The sequence below is a fragment of the Conger conger genome, chromosome 7 (genome assembly GCF_963514075.1).
Source record: "Conger conger chromosome 7, fConCon1.1, whole genome shotgun sequence".
Classification (NCBI taxonomy): Eukaryota; Metazoa; Chordata; class Actinopteri; order Anguilliformes; family Congridae; genus Conger; species Conger conger.
This window is the reverse complement of record NC_083766.1, coordinates 2,379,943-2,397,182: the sequence shown is the minus strand read 5'-3', so window position 1 is coordinate 2,397,182 and position 17,240 is coordinate 2,379,943. Positions and strand designations below refer to the sequence as shown.

At 45.3% G+C, this 17,240-nt stretch overlaps 1 protein-coding gene across 1 annotated transcript in view; it reads right to left on the bottom strand.

Moving 5' to 3' along the window:
• Positions 1–5,566: 5,566 nt before the first annotated feature.
• Positions 5,567–17,240, bottom strand: part of LOC133132890 (histone deacetylase complex subunit SAP30L) — a 35,571-nt gene continuing 23,897 nt past the window's right edge. The window contains exon 5 of the mRNA XM_061248686.1: positions 5,567–5,669. Coding sequence (XP_061104670.1) covers positions 5,636–5,669 — 34 coding nt within the window. The 3' untranslated portion in view covers positions 5,567–5,635. The remainder of the gene's footprint in view (positions 5,670–17,240) is intronic.

Below are 17,240 nucleotides of genomic sequence, written 5' to 3'. Positions count from 1 at the left end.
GCTTGAATCCCCCAGAATGCCATCTTGAGTATAACCACCAAAGGTTGCGGTGAGATGTTCTTATAACCATGAGGGTATAAGCAAACAATATCATTACTAGCTCTATAAGCACAAAAACATAAAGCACTAGTTTGAACAGTTCTTTAACCACAATCAAGAACATTCAGCACTAGTTTGAACAGCTGTATTGAAAGCATGAACAGTATCATGCAAAACTGTGCAATGGGTTGTACTCTATACACCCCGATAGCAAATTTGAAATAGCCCAAATGTGGGCCGGCCATCTTTCAACCACAACGGTCATAACTGGCCTGCCACTAAACCACAAAAACTACAAGTGGGCCATTACTGTGCCACATGTAGCCCAGGTCTACATTTACACCCCACCCCCCACATAATTATCCTCTTTAAAAACATGAATACGATCTTTCAATTATTAAATTAATCTAAATATTTGTCTTCATCAATAAACAGCAAAATGATTCCGGTCCACACTCACCAATTTCATCCAGCCCGCTTGTCACTTGCTCCTGGTTGCTAGATCTGACCAACATGCAGGCCAGGGAATAGCCATAGGTCAGTTCAAAAGTATGGACACCTCCAACTCCGCTGCACATCCTCCAACACCACCTACTGCCTCCAAAACCTTCATTCAGGGGTGAGTAAACAGTCAGTTTACAACATTAAAGCAAAGCCATACAGTTAGGTTATGCATCGAAATATGAACATGCTTTATTTGCAATGTAAATATTAAAATCAATTACATTGAAGCAATTGATTCCTATTCTACAGACGATCGTAGGTGAATCACATGCTCGGATTCATAACGTTATGTGGCTCAGTAACGTGTTGCTATCAGCATAGCTAACGGTATTTCAGACACTGGCTGCCCCCGATATAATATAAACTTAGCTAAGTGCAATAACTGAAATGCATCATGAAGACTAGTCGTTATATATCACCTACGAGTTACATAAACACTCAGCTAGCTAAGCAGTTTGGTTTTCTATTCAACAGAAGATGATAGAAGACTCCGATCTTTTGAATCAGTAGGCCATGTTACATTCGCAAATGTTGCTATCAGTATGATCACCGGTCTAAATTAATATGCCGGCTTGATAACTTAAGAGTTGCACTGTGTGATGAAGCACATTTGGCCGATTGAAAGTGGGAGGGGTGGAGGATGGTGGGAGGAGTTAGAGGTGTCCTCAGCCCGCCTGTTGGAAATATGTGCCGAAATTAGAACCGATAATGTTACCATTTAAAAAAAATAAAAAATGCATTAAAACCCAGCCCAACGTATACATAACTTACTGGCTAGCTTGGTAGCTTGCTAGAATGTCTTAAAAGATGTACAAAGGTCCGTCTTGACGGCACAAGTAACGTCAAAGGAAGTGAAAACGCTGCATGACGGTTAGCTAACGAACGTTAACGTAACTTCGCTAGCTCGTATCAAACTGATTGTGTAACGGGTAACTTAACGTTAACTAATAAAGGGTATAACGTAATTATACGATTAATTGTGTTTAGGGTAACTAGCTGGATAACGACTGTAACTTTAGGGACCGGTCAGCTGTTCAAAGCACTTTGCTTAATGACTAATATGGATTTGACGGCGACGGCGATAGCCCACCCCACCGTGGCCGTCCCAGAACCCGTAGAAGGGCTACTTTGACCGTTTAAAGGAAAACATCTGGCTAATAACGTTAGTTATATGTCTCAAGCTTCAGTTCAAACTGCCTTATTTTTGTTGAATAACTGAGTAGAAATGGGTCTTTAAACAGAAAACGTAGCTATGTTAACCTGCGAACTAACTTTATTGCTCAGGCATTCACCAATAACGTTAGTCCAACTAACTGACAGTAGCTAGTCTATCGTTAGCTAAATAATGTGTAAAAAGCAATGGGTTTGCTCGCTAGTCTTCTTGTTAACTGTAATTTGCCTAGACTAGTCAAGTCAGAAAATGTAAAAACAGGCCAACAAGAATATCATACCTTTTCGCCTTTCTTTTCTTCTATCTTTTGCTCAGTTCCAAGGGGAACGGTCAAAAAAGCCCGCCAGAATCTTGCAGCGGCCCTTGGGTGGTGGTTGGTCCAATTTAGAGATTAGGACAGGAAAGTGGGAGGAGCGATGAACTGTAGTCGTATTTTCATTGGAAGAAGGGCTTGTCACTCCATGCTACAATAGATCCTACACCTTTTTCAAAGTGACTTCCATTTCAGTGTGTCAGTGAGGCAGCTACTGGTGGCAGAAGCTCATGTTTCTATTGGCTTCATATTTAACAATAATAGCAACAATACTAATAATATCAAGAAAAAAATATATTAGCCCATTATTATATACCTATTATTATTATTATTATTATTATTATGTAGTAGTAGTAGTAGTAGTAGTAGTGTAAGCCTACATGAACAGTGAAGAACAGTGAACTAAATCTAGCCTAAATTTAATTCAACATTTTTATTGATAGATAAAATGGCACACTTCATGCTTCCACAGGCACTTGTGAAATGCAGCCAAAAATATGATGAGAAAACACGCATATGGGCCAGAGCTCCTGAGGCAATACAAATATGGCTCAGATCTGCTTTGTGACAGTTGGGCCACGTTCACATTTTAATACGTGGGCCCCTTCAGGCTGATACCCGTTTGCCAGTACCTTTGTCACGATTGACCTACATCCACATGTAGGTGGCCTTTCGGTAAAAAGGTGTAAAACAAATAGAGCGACAAAACTGTGGTTTAACAGGAGTGCAAATATTTGTGTTCTGGCGACCCAGCGCCTCCCGTTCTCATGCGTTGCACAACATTTCTTTATGCACATCCGTATTAGCTTTGGCTTGAAATGGAAGGTTAAAAATTTCCCCAGGGCAGTCAGATTTTGCAATGAAGCCCTGGAGCCTGCATGTCGTTGGGCTGTGGGAGGAAACTGGAGTAGCCGGAGGAAACCCACATGAACACGCAGGGGACATCCAAACGGCAGACAGTGAGAATCTAGCCGGACGGGACTCAAACCTGGAACCTCATCCTTGCGAGGCGACGTAGCTTAACCGCTGCATCCACGAAGCCTGAAAGTATGAAATGCTCTCATGTTTGAGAGAGAGTCCTGCTGACCAGCTCGCCACTTGGCCAGGACAATTCACCTGGAATGTTTTTTGCAAAAAATCCATCTGTACGTCTGGGTTATTGGGTAAAAAACACAAGGTCGCACAGATAAGTGTGTTTGTCTGGACTGAAAACTAACAAACTGTACCTTGTCCGACCCATGTTCTGTAGTTGTTACTATGGCCTTTGGTAAGCACTTATCGTACATTACTTTGGATAAAAAAAGGCATCTGCTAAATAAATGTAAATGTACAGTAAGATGTTTTAAATGGTGTAAAATCAAGGACAGCTGAGCAGGATCTGGGCACTAAGCTATTGATAACCACTGCGTTCCATCAACCCTTTCCTTTAGGGCCATAATAAACTAATCTGCCCACCGCTGCTATTGTAAAAAAAAAACCTGGGAATCTGCAATAAAAAGGAGAAAAAGGCCAGATTTGTGAAGGAGATATTTACAGGATTAATGAGGCTAAAAGTCATCTCAAACTCAACTCTTCCTCTCCTGTTTTAACAGCTGCTGGGAACCTGTTCCTCTAGACGTTTTATTCCGATTTGTTTGAGGCTCAAAATGGACCCAGGCATAGAGAATGAATGGGGGGGGGGGGGGGGAGGTTCTGCAGTGCCACCTTTCTGTAATTTTTGGCAAATTAAACTCAATAAACGTTGTGCTGTTATTGAGCATTGCCCGTCGGGATCCTGCACGGGCTTGCAGCATTGCCGCGGTACACACTGTAAATGGCTCTGCGGGTCGAGTTTAATAGGATTATAATGACAGTTATGGTTTACAAGAATTGATGTTTGTGACTTTTATGAGGTGTGGGTGAAGAGGCGGGCCTCGGCCAGGTCGTAAAGGCGGGAGGAATTTTAATTGGTCGAAGCTGTGGCCGTTTCTGCAGAGCCTCTCTTTGTTCTGAGTGGGCTTCCGTTGTGCTCCAGAGAGGCCCCGGTCTGATTTAAAATCTGTGAGCCCCTCTCCCCCTCTCCCCCCTCTCCCCCTCTCCCCCTCTCCCCCAACCCACAAATTTTAATGTTCGACCTGTTGGCCCAAAATGTTGCTGTTCAATAAGTTCAAAAGTAAAGACAAAAATCTATTCATGTTTGTTTTGTTTTTGTTTTCTTCATTAAAACAATCATGCGGTATTCATATACCTCACAGTATTTATTGATTTTAGGATTTGAAACAGAAAATGAAAGTTGCAGATTGTACAAATTAGACTGAGCAGTTAGACTTGGCAAGGCTGATGCATTTTCCATCATTCGATTGCTTCCTTAACAACCTCCTTCAGGTTGTCCTACATGCATGTGTTTGTGTGTGTGTTGTTTGTGTATGTGTTATATGTATGTGTTTGTGTGTGTGCCCTACATGCGTGTTTGTGAGTGCATGTGTGTGCATGTGTGTTTGTGTGTGTGTGCTTGTGTGCGTGCATGTGTTTGTGTGTGTGTGAATGCGTGCGTGCGTGTGTGGTTTCTGTGTGTGCACGTGTGTGTGTTTGTGTGTGTGTGTGGTTGTGTGCTTGCGTGTGTGTGTTGTTTGTGTGTGTGTGCATGTGTGTGTGCTTGTGTGCGTGCGTGTGTGTGTTTGTGTGTGTGAGTGTGCTTGCATGTGTGTGTGAGAGTATGCTTGTATGTGTGTGTGTGAGTGTGCTTGCATGTGTGTGTGTGTGTGTGTGTGCTTGTGTGTGTGTGTGCATGTGTTTGTGTGTGTGTGTGAGTGTGCTTGCATGTGTGTGCACATGTGTGCATGTGTGTGTTATATGTGTGTGTGTTTGTCCTACGTTCGTGTTTGTGTGTGTATGTGTGTGCATGTGTGTGCTTGTGTACGTGTGTGTGTTTGTGCATGTGTTGTTTGTGTGTGCTGTTTGTGTGTGTGTGTGTGTTATATATGTGTGTCCTACGTGCGTGTTTGTGTGTGTGTGTTGTTTGTGTGTGTGTGTGAGTGTGGGGAGGTTGGTGTGTTTGGCCGTGACTCAACCCTACAGGCTGAGTGGAGATAAGAGCTGAAGTGCTGTCTGATGTGTGTGTCACATACATCAGGGTCCTAATCTCCCATACGACTACCCCCCCACTCCCCCAACCCCACCCCACCCCTCAATCAGCTAATCCCCACCCCCCCAACTGTTCTCCTGCCGGGATCTGACCACCTCCAGACAGGTCGAGGTTCAAATCGACTCCTTATTTCAGACTTATCTACTCTGCTCTCTGAATCGTGAATCGAATTGACTCCTTAAACAGAGGCACCCACACCTTTGATTCATCAACTCTGGCCTCTGAATGGTGAATCAAATCAACTCATCTGGGTCGGTGTTGTTATAAAAGGGGAGGGTATCGTTAGTAACTCAAGGGACTCCTGGATCTGTTGCACAGAGCCCAGCATAAATACTCCAGGATTGTGCTGAATAGAAAAATGACTTGTTTGGTAATTGTTAATCGGGGCAGATTCATGTCCATCACCCGTGGTATCCTCTTGATCCAAACGACTCCTCCAGTGGCAAGCGCAAGTGTCTGTGGCGTTCCCTGTCTGTGGGCTTGTTTAAAACGGGCTTAGCACACAGCTGTCTAGCACACTGTACGGGAGAGAGAGGGGAAACAGCTGGAGACTCATTTTAGGAGCTGAAACAGCATAGGGAGAACTGTTACCTTTAACTAACCCTGATTAACGCCGGTTAACACTAACATCGACTTTCATTTCGATTTAATCTTTATTTAATAAGGACTACCCTATTGACATCAAAATCTCTTTTGCAAGGTGGACCTGACATTGAGCACAAAGTTACCCAGCAAGACAGACAATTAAGTTATAAACTATGAACGGAGAATGAAATGGAAGGTCACAGCCAATCAGGAGCTGTGACCCATCCCATCTTGGCCAATGAGGCCCTGTGAATTAACCACCGTCTCAGCCAATCAGGAGCTGTGAATTACCAATCACAGCCAATCAGGAGCTGTGAATTGCCCATCACAGCCAATCAGGCGCTGTTAAATACCCATCTCAGCCAATCAGGAGGTGTGGGGTTTGGGGGTCTCAGGACCCAGGCTGAAGGTGGTGGTTTGTGTGTGAGCAGGGCTATGGCATTCTGACCAATGGGACAGTGTCCAGTGTGCATGACTCTACACATACCACACACACACGCGCGCACACGCACACACACACACACACTTTCTGTGGATTTTTTGTCATGTAGGAAAACATGAAAAAACAGTACAGAAAACAGTAACACAACTTGTCCACTAGATGGCAGCACTAAGGTTTGTAACTTCAACTCCTCTAATAATCCTTTGGCAAGTTCAATAAAGTGTCTAGATAAAAACCTGTTCAGCCAATATTTTAAAAGAATTGTCTCAATGCCACTCCTCAGAATAATAAGATGCAGATATATTTTGCCATTACAGGCCAATACACTACGCACTTTGCATAATGTACTACGACAAAGAATTCTAAAATATTGTTTTATTCTTATGGTTTACCTTGATGATGATACATGGAATAGCATTAATAGGCCTCGCTGCTGTTCTAGTGTATTTGTATCATACATGTATTCATACAAGTAATCTCATTTTCTTTTAAATTCAACCCAAATTTTTTTTTACCAAAAGAACATTTATATCAGCGTAAACACACAACTATACATAGACATTCTCCTAAGTTAGCGTTCAGAGTGCTCAAGGTGTTAAATAAAGCAGGCCCGTATTTGTGATTTCTAAATCATGTTTTTGGGGACAGCGTCTGTCAGGTCAGCGTCTGAGGATAAACTTGTGGCTGGTGGGGGGGGGCGTGGTTTAACCCCACAAGCCCCGCCCCCTCCCTCCCCTGCAGACTCCCTGTCACCACTGTGATTGGTAGACTAAACAGAACAAATATTGGGCAGAGACCAGACCAACGTGTCCCACCGGTACACCGGCAGGGCACTGAAGAGGGAAGCCTCACTCAGCCCCTCAGACCTCTCTCCGAACTGACATGCCTCTGATATTCAGTCCACCAAACAAATGCATTCACTTATTTCACGTACACTCACCCAGCACTTTATTGGGTATTTATAGACTTCATTTTTAGACTTATTAAGTATTCTGCTGCTGTAGAATATCCAGTTATGATGCGTTGTGTGGTCAGAGATGCTCTTCGGCGTACCACGGGTAATTTGCGTTACTGGCACCTTCCTGTCAGCTTGGACAAGTCTGGCCCTTCTCCTCTGATCTCTCTCATTAACAACAAGTTTCTTCCCGCAGAATTGCTGCTCACTGGATGTTTTCTGTTTCTTTGCACCACTCTAGAGACTGTTGCACATGAAAATCCCAGGAGATTTTCCCGGCAGTTTCTGAGATACTCAAACCACCCTGTTTGGCACCAACAATCATTCCACGGTCAAAGTCACTAAGATCACATTTCTTCCCCATTCTGACTTTTGGTCTGAAAAACAGAACCTCTTGAGCGCATCCGCTTGCATTCATGCATTTATATATAAATAAATGTTTTTTTAAAATTTTTATTAAACCTGTATTTATATAGGGTAGGCTGACTGAACATACATGATGCTACACAGACACAGATACCCAGTCACACAAATCAATGACATAAAATCCATCTATATTGTATTAATGATTGGACTGAAAATGAGAGGGGCTTGCTGGTGACGTGAATATCATGAATTGTTTAAGAGTTTGGAGTTTGTCACATAACTACTGAAGAGTTGCATTCAAAAGTAAACTTCAGTGGCAGTGATTACCTCTGTGTTGTGGGGCTTAAGTATATGCTACTACTGTTTTTATTACTAGCATTCTTGTTATTACTGAGGCTTTATTATTTATATTGTCTTTTATCATTTCCAGTGTTGCGTGTAGGTCTTTTACAGTCTCTTATTTTTACTACGTGAAGCACTTTGGTTGGAAATCTTACACAAAAGTCGCTACATAAATAAATGGTGATTTGATTTGATGTGTGTGAAGAGACCCGGTCCTGTGATGAGAACTGAATCTGGTGCTTTCTGGAGTGACACCCGCCCACCATTTGACAGACCTGGCAGATGCACTTCCACCATCTGATAACACGACCCGGGTCTCAGCAGTAATCGCGGGGAGAGCAGATAGCAGGGTAACGTTGGTGGATGAAGATATGCCTTTTTTTACTACATTTTTCTAATCTGTATTGCAGTCTGTGGGAGTGTGGGTCTCTAATATCTTATATGGGGGAAGCGCCTACATACCAGTACTTTGCATGAAATGTCCAAATAAATCATACGTGAAGCTGTAGCTTCATCTTTCTCCAGTGCCGGAATAATTAGGATAAGCGATACAGCCACCGCGCACTTTTAAACAAAGTCTTCCGCCGAGCATTTTGTAATTCTTCACGTTTTTTTTTTCTTCCGTCCGTGTCACGCGCTCATCGCACGATATCCTAACGGTTCGTTTTTGTTAATGTCGTGGATTTCACCTCCGTTTTCTGCCGTCCATCTTATTTACGAGCGCATAGGCTATCCACTAATCTACTTCAAAGTTGAAAAGTGGCCCAATGAGATCGCAGCCGGGAGAGAGGGTACACAACACTGCGGCCGGACGCAAGAAAAATATTCATGATGCGTTTTTAGGAACCCCAACAACAGCCTCGGTTTCCACTGGAAATGGGAATAGCCACGGGGACCTGCAGTTAGAAAAGGGACCAATCACAGACCAGGGTCCACACTATTCTGTCTGGCCTGGGTAAATGACCTCCTTCATTTTTTCGTTCGCGTTCCACGCCGGCATGCCGCTTCATTAAACAAAACAACAACAAAAAAACCCCTAACGTTTCAAAGCGCGGATATTAAGACGCACGACACAGACAGACGATTTAAAGACATTTACGGAGGTGAATCGTACGTTGACCGAGACTTGGCAAAATAATTTGAGTTCGGGGAGGGAGTGACACAGTGCGTGCGGCCGGGGAGGTGTGTGCGTCCCTCGGCGGGATCTGCCGGGTCTTTGCACTCACTCCGAGCGGCAGATAAGCGGAGCCGTGCCGTCAGCGCGCCCGGCAGACACTAGGCCTGTCAGTCCGCTCAGGCCGGGTGTGAGAGCGGCCCAACAGAGACATCACGCACAGGCATTCCACATACACATGCTCACGTGCGCACACACACACACACACATGCTCGCATGCACAGACACACACGAATGCTTGCGCGCGCATACACAAACACACGCACACACATGCTCGCACACACACGAATGTTTGCAGACGCATACACACACACACACACACACACACACACACACACACTCACACACACACACACACACGCACAGACACACACACACACACACACACTCACACACACACACACACACGCACACACACAGACGCACACGCACACGCACACGCACACACAGACACACACACACACACACTCACGCACGCACGCACGCACGCACGCACGCACACACACACACACACACACACACTCACACACACACACACACACACTCACACACACACACACACACACACGCACGCACACACACAGACGCACACGCACACGCACACGCACACGCACACGCACACGCACACACAGACACACACACACACTCACGCACGCACGCACGCACACACACACACACACACACACACTCACACACACACACACACACACACTCACACACACACACACACACACACACACACACACTCACACACACACACTCACACACTCACACACTCACACACTCACACACACGCACACGCACACGCACACGCTCACGCTCACGCACACGCACACGCACAGACACACACTCACACACTCACACACTCACACACACACACACACTCACACTCACACTCACACACTCACACACACTCACACGCTCACACGCACACACGCACGCACGCACACACACACACACACACACACACACACTCACACACACACTCACACACACACACACACACACACACACACACACTCACACACACACACACACACACACACACACACACACTCACACACACACACACACACACACACACACACTCACACACACACACACACACACACACACTCACACACTCACACACAGACACACACACACAGACACACACACACACACACACACTCACACACACACACACACACACACACACACACACACCTATGCAGAAGTCAACACAGGCACTCGGCCCTAAAGGGTCATGACGACAGCGTTAAGGTAATGGATAATAACAGTCTGGCACATTCTGCAGTGGCTCAGTGTGCCTGTGATGGCCCATTAGGCCTGAGCCCCAGCCCCAGACAGGGGGGGGGGGAGAGCCCCTCCCAGCTCCTCCCCATCCAGCTAACGGCTCTCTCCCTGCTCCCTGAGGCACCAGCGGAGGCCTCGTCTTGCAGCTAGGGACAGAACCATCTCTCAGGCGAGATCCCTGCTTGTCACAGTTAGATACATTACTGCTTTTATCCAAAGCGACTTACAGTTGATTAGCCTTAGCAGGGGACAATCCCCCTGGAGCAATGTATGTGGGGTTAAGGGCCTTGCTCAAGGGCCCAACGGCTGCACTGATCTTCCTGTGGCCACATCGGGGTTTTGAACACCAACGTAACGGGTCCCAGCCATGTACCTCAGCCACCAGGCTACAGCCTGGTCATCCTGTCCATGAGAAACTCACGCAGTATAGAACTCTAAGGGCACACAACAGAAACCACACCCAACACCACATCAAAACTGACACAAATGAAACAAGAGCCGACCACCGGCATCCATTAAAAAACACCCTCCTTGGTTTGAATAGGGGAATGGAGCGATATTCATATTCATAAGGACAAAAGCATAACATTCCACAACATTAATAGCATTTGGCAGACACTCTTATCCAGAGCGACATACAGTTGATTAGACTAAGCAGGAGACAATCCTCCCCTGGAGCAATGCAGGGTTAAGGGCCTTGCTCAAGGGCCCGACGGCTGCACTGATCTTATTGTGGCTACACCGGGATTAGAACCACCGACCTTGCGTGTGTCCCAGTCATGTACCTTAGCCGCTACGCTGCGGGCCGGCCCAGTTTGAGCCCGGCCGTCGTGCCGTGGTGTTTGGAGAGGGCTCCGGGCGGCGAGTGGCCCTGGCCGGCTCTTGTAAATGTCAAAGGAAGCGGAGACGTCGTCGTCCGCCAGCGAAAAAAAACAAACGCATAAACCGAGTGTTAAACTCTTACAGGTCGAGAAGGTCCAAAAAGGAAAAAAATAAACCTTTCACACCATTTTTCATTTTTCTCCTCCATTTTACCTTGGTGCACAAACGTAAATATTTAAGCCAGCAGTGGTAAACACTTCTAAATCTTTTCTCTTTTTTTTTGGGGGGGGGGGGGGGGTGCTAAGAATACACATAACTTACAGGAGCTCCCAGAAATCATGAGATTTAAAGCAGCGCTTCTTTTTTTTTTCTTTTGGCCGTTTAGCTGTGTATTTGAAGTGTGACAGAAGAAGCAGGGGAGATTCATCCTCACACACATACACAGGAAAGGACCTCTATCCAGGGACGCTGCTGCAGCCAGCGACGGTCAGAGGTTTAGTCCATTCCTGCCGCAGTTACCCACGATGGGACTGAAGTGCTCTCAGAAGAGAGGAGGCTAAGCTTAGTCCTGGACTAAAATTAGTTCTGTATGGAGAATCTCCATTCAAAATTTTTAAATTTTAGTCTTGGACTAGGCTCAATCTGTGTCTGCAAACCTGGCCCTTATATGTCATGTGAATGATTACAGGACCAGCTCTGTGATGTTGTACATGAGGCAGTAAACACTGGAAAGCATTCCTCAGTCACAATACAGAGACGGTGAACTTTCGGCAGACACGCAATTCAGCCACTTTGGTTTAGAACTAGTTTTAGTTTTGAAATAGAGCACTTTGAAAGGTACAGTGATAATAGTGTGCAATATTCAATTGTATGGCAAAACTCTACATAAATAAAAATCCGTTGGGTATCTTTCTACTACCGTTAAATCCTTTCCGCTCCTTCTCTGATAACCTACACCAGGGAATAGATGGAGAGGGGTGGGGGGGTGGAGGGCGGGGGTCTTTTTGGGGCTCTTGGCGTAGTGCAGCTATCTGGAGCTCCCAGGAAGCCGCGGTGGAGCCAGAGTTCTGCCCCATACATCATCCTTATCAGGGGGCCTGGCGGGCTGGCTCTCCCTGGCGGTGGGGCTGCCTCTCTGGAGGCCCGGCCCAGACACAGCCCCCCAGTGCGGTGATAAGCCCCCCCCCCCCCCCCCCCCCCCCCGATACAAACAAAAACAACCGTCCTCACTGGAGACATCAAAGCCCCCTGTTTAGATTCAGAAGAGGGGGGGGGGGGGCTGGGGGGGGCTGGTGCATAACTGCGTCATCAAAGAGGCAGCCTGCCTGCTGAACCGGAATGAAGCAGCATCTTCATTCAGAAGAATGTTTATTAAGATGGCCGACACTAACAATTATCTATAAAATGGCCGACACTCACAATTAGCTATAAAATGGCCGACACTAACATTTAGCTATAAAATGGCAAGTACACATTCTAAGCATTTCCAGGCCTCGAGCCAAAATATTGTGACAGGATGACTTTTGTGCGAAACAGTGGAGAAGTTCTGTGTAAAGATGGTTCATGGTGCCCATTGTTCCAGCTTGTCAGATTGAACTGGTCACAGGCACTGATTACTTCCTATTTTCCATGCACGTTTCACTGGAAGACTTTGGAAAATATTCCAAACACCAGCGGGAATAACAGGGGAAATCGGCGAGCGGATACAAGTATGAATTCCAAAGTCCTGCCCGGACATTTCCGTGCCTCTCCTGACCACGAGACGGCTGGAACGAGCAGGACCTGCTCCATCACGGTCCGTCCGCGGTCATTACTCACCACACAGACACGAGAGGAGATCAATCTAGCGGACTGACCCGGGATGAGTCCATTTTGCTTAAGCCTGCAGTACAATAAAGGGCTGGGTGCACGTCTGGCGGGCCTGCTGAAGCCGCTCCAGGACGAGAAGCACAAAGGCTCTCGCGCACAGAGGGAGGCTCAATGCGATTAGCGCTGATGAAGATTGCATTTTGATAGAATTATGGGAAATCTGTGTTCCTCCGTCTGATCTGGCCCTGTCCGGCTCCTGGTTCCTCTCCGCACCAGGCAAGCAGACGTCACTTTGAAGTCGGAGAACAGTGGGCACATCTTCCCATTTTAGTGTACCGGAACAGGAAATTGACAGGTCAGTGTCTGCTACATTAGAGCAGAAAGCCAGTGTTTCTGTGCAAATATCAGCTATAGTACATGTAATACACTGAGCTCAAAAACAGAACATGTCACAGAACACAGGGGAAAAAACGTAACGTTCACAAAGTCCAGTGGCACTCGCATGTCATTGGACGATAGGAAAACAACACATGACATCACAATGCTCACTGACACCGTACCCAATAACAGCCTTCGCTGTTGAGATGCTGTTGTTGCCGTGTAACGGGACACTGCGGCTGGCTACACTCAGGTTCAGTAACGCAGGACAGACCAGACAGAATCCCCGCCACGCTCAAGCCGGCAGAGCAGGGATCGGTCCCGTATGTACAGTGTACGTAAATTCCAAAAGCTTTTTTCCTTGCATTTGCCACTGCTATCAAATAAAGCACACGTTCAAAAATACAGATCACAGGTCAAGGAACTCATTTGAATAGTCATATAGTATGTGATACATCTAAAATGTATATTGGGACTAGTATTAATTGACAATTGTATGCTGGTACAAATACAAAGAAAAATATATGTAACATAAAATGTGTATTTACAATCACTTTTCTCAAATAAACCACACTTCAAAGTACAAACCTCTTTTAAGGAACTACTTATAAGAGATATATTGTGCATGATGCATGTAACATTAAATGTATATTTAGACTAGCATATAAATAACATGTAAATTGTTTTTCATACACCGTCAATACTAATAATTACATATGTTTACTAGTAAACTAGTGACAGACAGTTAAGGCTGAATTTATTCTCTTCTGTATCGGATAGCTTTGTGTTACAGTGTGAGACAGTTAAGGCTGAATTTATTCCCTTCTGTATCGGATAGCTTTGTGTTACAGTGTGAGACAGTTAAGGCTGAATTTATTCTCTTCTGTATCGGATAGCTTTGTGTTACAGTATGAGACAGTTAAGGCTGAATTTATTCTCTTCTGTATCGGATAGCTTTGTGTTACAGTGTGAGACAGTTAAGGCTGAATTTATTCTCTTCTGTATCGGATAGCTTTGTGTTACAGTGTGAGACAGTTAAGGCTGAATTTATTCTCTTCTGTACTGGATAGCTTTGTGTTACAGTATGAGACAGTTAAGGCTGAATTTATTCTCTTCTGTATCGGATAGCTTTGTGTTCCAGTGTGAGACAGTTAAGGCTGAATTTATTCTCTTCTGTATCGGATAGCTTTGTGTTACAGTGTGAGACAGTTAAGGCTGAATTTATTCTCTTCTGTATCGGATAGCTTTGTGTTACAGTGTGAGACAGTTAAGGCTGAATTTATTCTCTTCTGTATCGGATAGCTTTGTGTTACAGTGTGAGACAGTTAAGGCTGAATTTATTCTCTTCTGTATCGGATAGCTTTGTGTTACAGTGTGAGACAGTTAAGGCTGAATTTATTCTCTTCTGTATTGGATAGCTTTGTGTTACAGTGTGAGACAGTTAAGGCTGAATTTATTCTCTTCTGTATCGGATAGCTTTGTGTTACAGTGTGAGACAGTTAAGGCTGAATTTATTCTCTTCTGTATTGGATAGCTTTGTGTTACAGTATGAGAACATACGGGTTCTTCCTCGATGGATGTCCAAGGTAACACAATCTGTTTCAGATCATATGAGTAAGAAATCAGAGTAGACTTCAAAGCTTCAATGTAAGCTTTGCGACAAAACAAATAGGTTAAATATGATGAACACCACGCTAACAGGAAGCCACTGCAAGGGCTAACTTATCAACATGAGGGAAGCTGCCTCTCTAATATCAAGTCATTTCAGCTGCCAAAAGCCTCATGTGCTATTGGGCCTGACGGTGAAATCCACGGGCACTGCACGGTGTCATTCCAGTAGCCTTTAATCCCAGAGATTTAATTCCTCACTCATTCGAAAAGTTATATCGCAGATCTTGGCAAAAAGTCTTGTTCGTAAAACACTACATGACGTGCGGATAAGCGCTGACATTAAGCCTCATCGAACTCCAGCGGCTTCAGGTATAAATCTGCGGTGCAGCCATGGAAACGCGGAACAATGGCCAGTTAAAACCCGCGCGCCAGATGGGGCGAGGTGCATTTGAGCGGGGAGACATATTTATGGCTTTTTCTTTAATGAGGTAACATCCTTTTCACTCGTATACTTTTCTGAATGTTTTTTTCTACCGCATGTGAAGAAACGGGAAACAGTAGTTTCGGGAGTCGAGAAGAAATAAATAGGCTGAATTGTCTCCAGCATTTAAAACCTCAGCAGGAACCTTGCCAGTCAACAGAGATTCCGGGATATTTCATAAGTGACGTTCAATGAATTTTTCGAGACCTGTACACTTCAGATTTAGAGAATGGCTTATCTATGAACGACCAAGTGACTCTTTCCAAAAGGCAATTAACTTCCACAGAAGAATATCACATAAATGGAAAGGGTCTGAATTGTTTTGGTGGAGCAGTGGGGTAAAAACTTTTACGAGCTGTTAACATGAATGAAAGTATTTAAACGGAGTAGGTAACAGAGTGGCCAGTTGAACACTAGGGTGAATTGTGCGTTTTTCTGAAAGCCGGTTCAGCACGCTCTAACTCTTCTGCACCACTCCCGCAACAATGTTTTAACAGTGCTGAAGGACTCTCGTTAGGCAGAAGAAGAAAAAAACGTCGAACATGGCTGGGTGCTGTTCACTTTTAAAAAAAAAGAAAGAAAGAGAAGCTCTCACAGAAGTCAGGGCAAATCGAGAGAGAGCGAGAGAGAGGGGAAGAGAGAGCGGCGAAACTCGAAATTGAATTTCGGCAGAAGTGATGTAATCCGGAGGTGCGGGTCAAAGCAGCGATGTTATTACGGGGATTTGGGGTTCATTAATTGCGCGTCCGCGCGGGCCGATGACAGGGCTTCCACCTCGCCCCAGCTGCGCGGACCTGGCAGCTGATTTAGGGGCGCTCCCGGCTCGGTATGTAAACCATCCACAGCAGGAATGCATAAGCAAGCCGTAAAAACGGGATTCGGCCCGAGACGCGGAGGACAGCTCGCGCCGTAAAACAATGCATCCATCCCCGGCCCCGTCCCCGAGAGGGGGGGGCGGGATTCTCCCAGGCCGAGCGAGGGCCCCGGGGCCACAGTTCACACAATAACAGACCATACATTCCAGGGGCCGTGTTTAAATCTGAGAATGGATTATTGGGCCAGAGCAGTTTAATCCTCTTCCCAAATAAACCGTGTGTAACGTATGACCCCCGGGAGGCAATCACTTCTCCCAGACCTGGGAACCTGCGCTGGTCCCCCAGACCCCTCCTGTCTTACACCCGTCACATCCAACCCCACTTGTGAGTTAGAACTGTCACTGGACTACAGTAATGGGGCATATTTCAGTCATTGGACTACAGTAATGGGGCATATTTCAGTCACTGGACTACAGTAATGGGGCATATTTCAGTCACAGGACTACAGTAATGGGGCATATTTCAGTCACTGGACTACAGTAATGGGGCATATTTCAGTCACTGGACTACATTAATGAGGCATATTTCAGTCACTGGACTACAGTAATGAGGCATATTTCAGTCACTGGACTACAGTAATGGGGCATATTTCAGTCACTGGACTACAGTAATGGGGCATATTTCAGTCACAGGACTACAGTAATGGGGCATATTTCAGTCACTGGACTACAGTAATGGGGCATATTTCAGTCACTGGACTACAGTAATGGGGCATACTTCAGTCACTGGACTACAGTAATGGGGCATATTTCAGTCACTGGACTACAGTAATGGGGCATATATTCAGTCACTAAATCACAATTTATTTTTTTCCTTTTTTTTGTCTTTTTGTAATCTGCATTTACCTAAAGAGTTTGAATGGCTTTGTTCTGATTTGTGGTGTGGTCTGAGAACTATTTCGGCCATTTTGATGTGCCGGTTGGCTGAACTGTAATGGAAAACAGATGCATTTG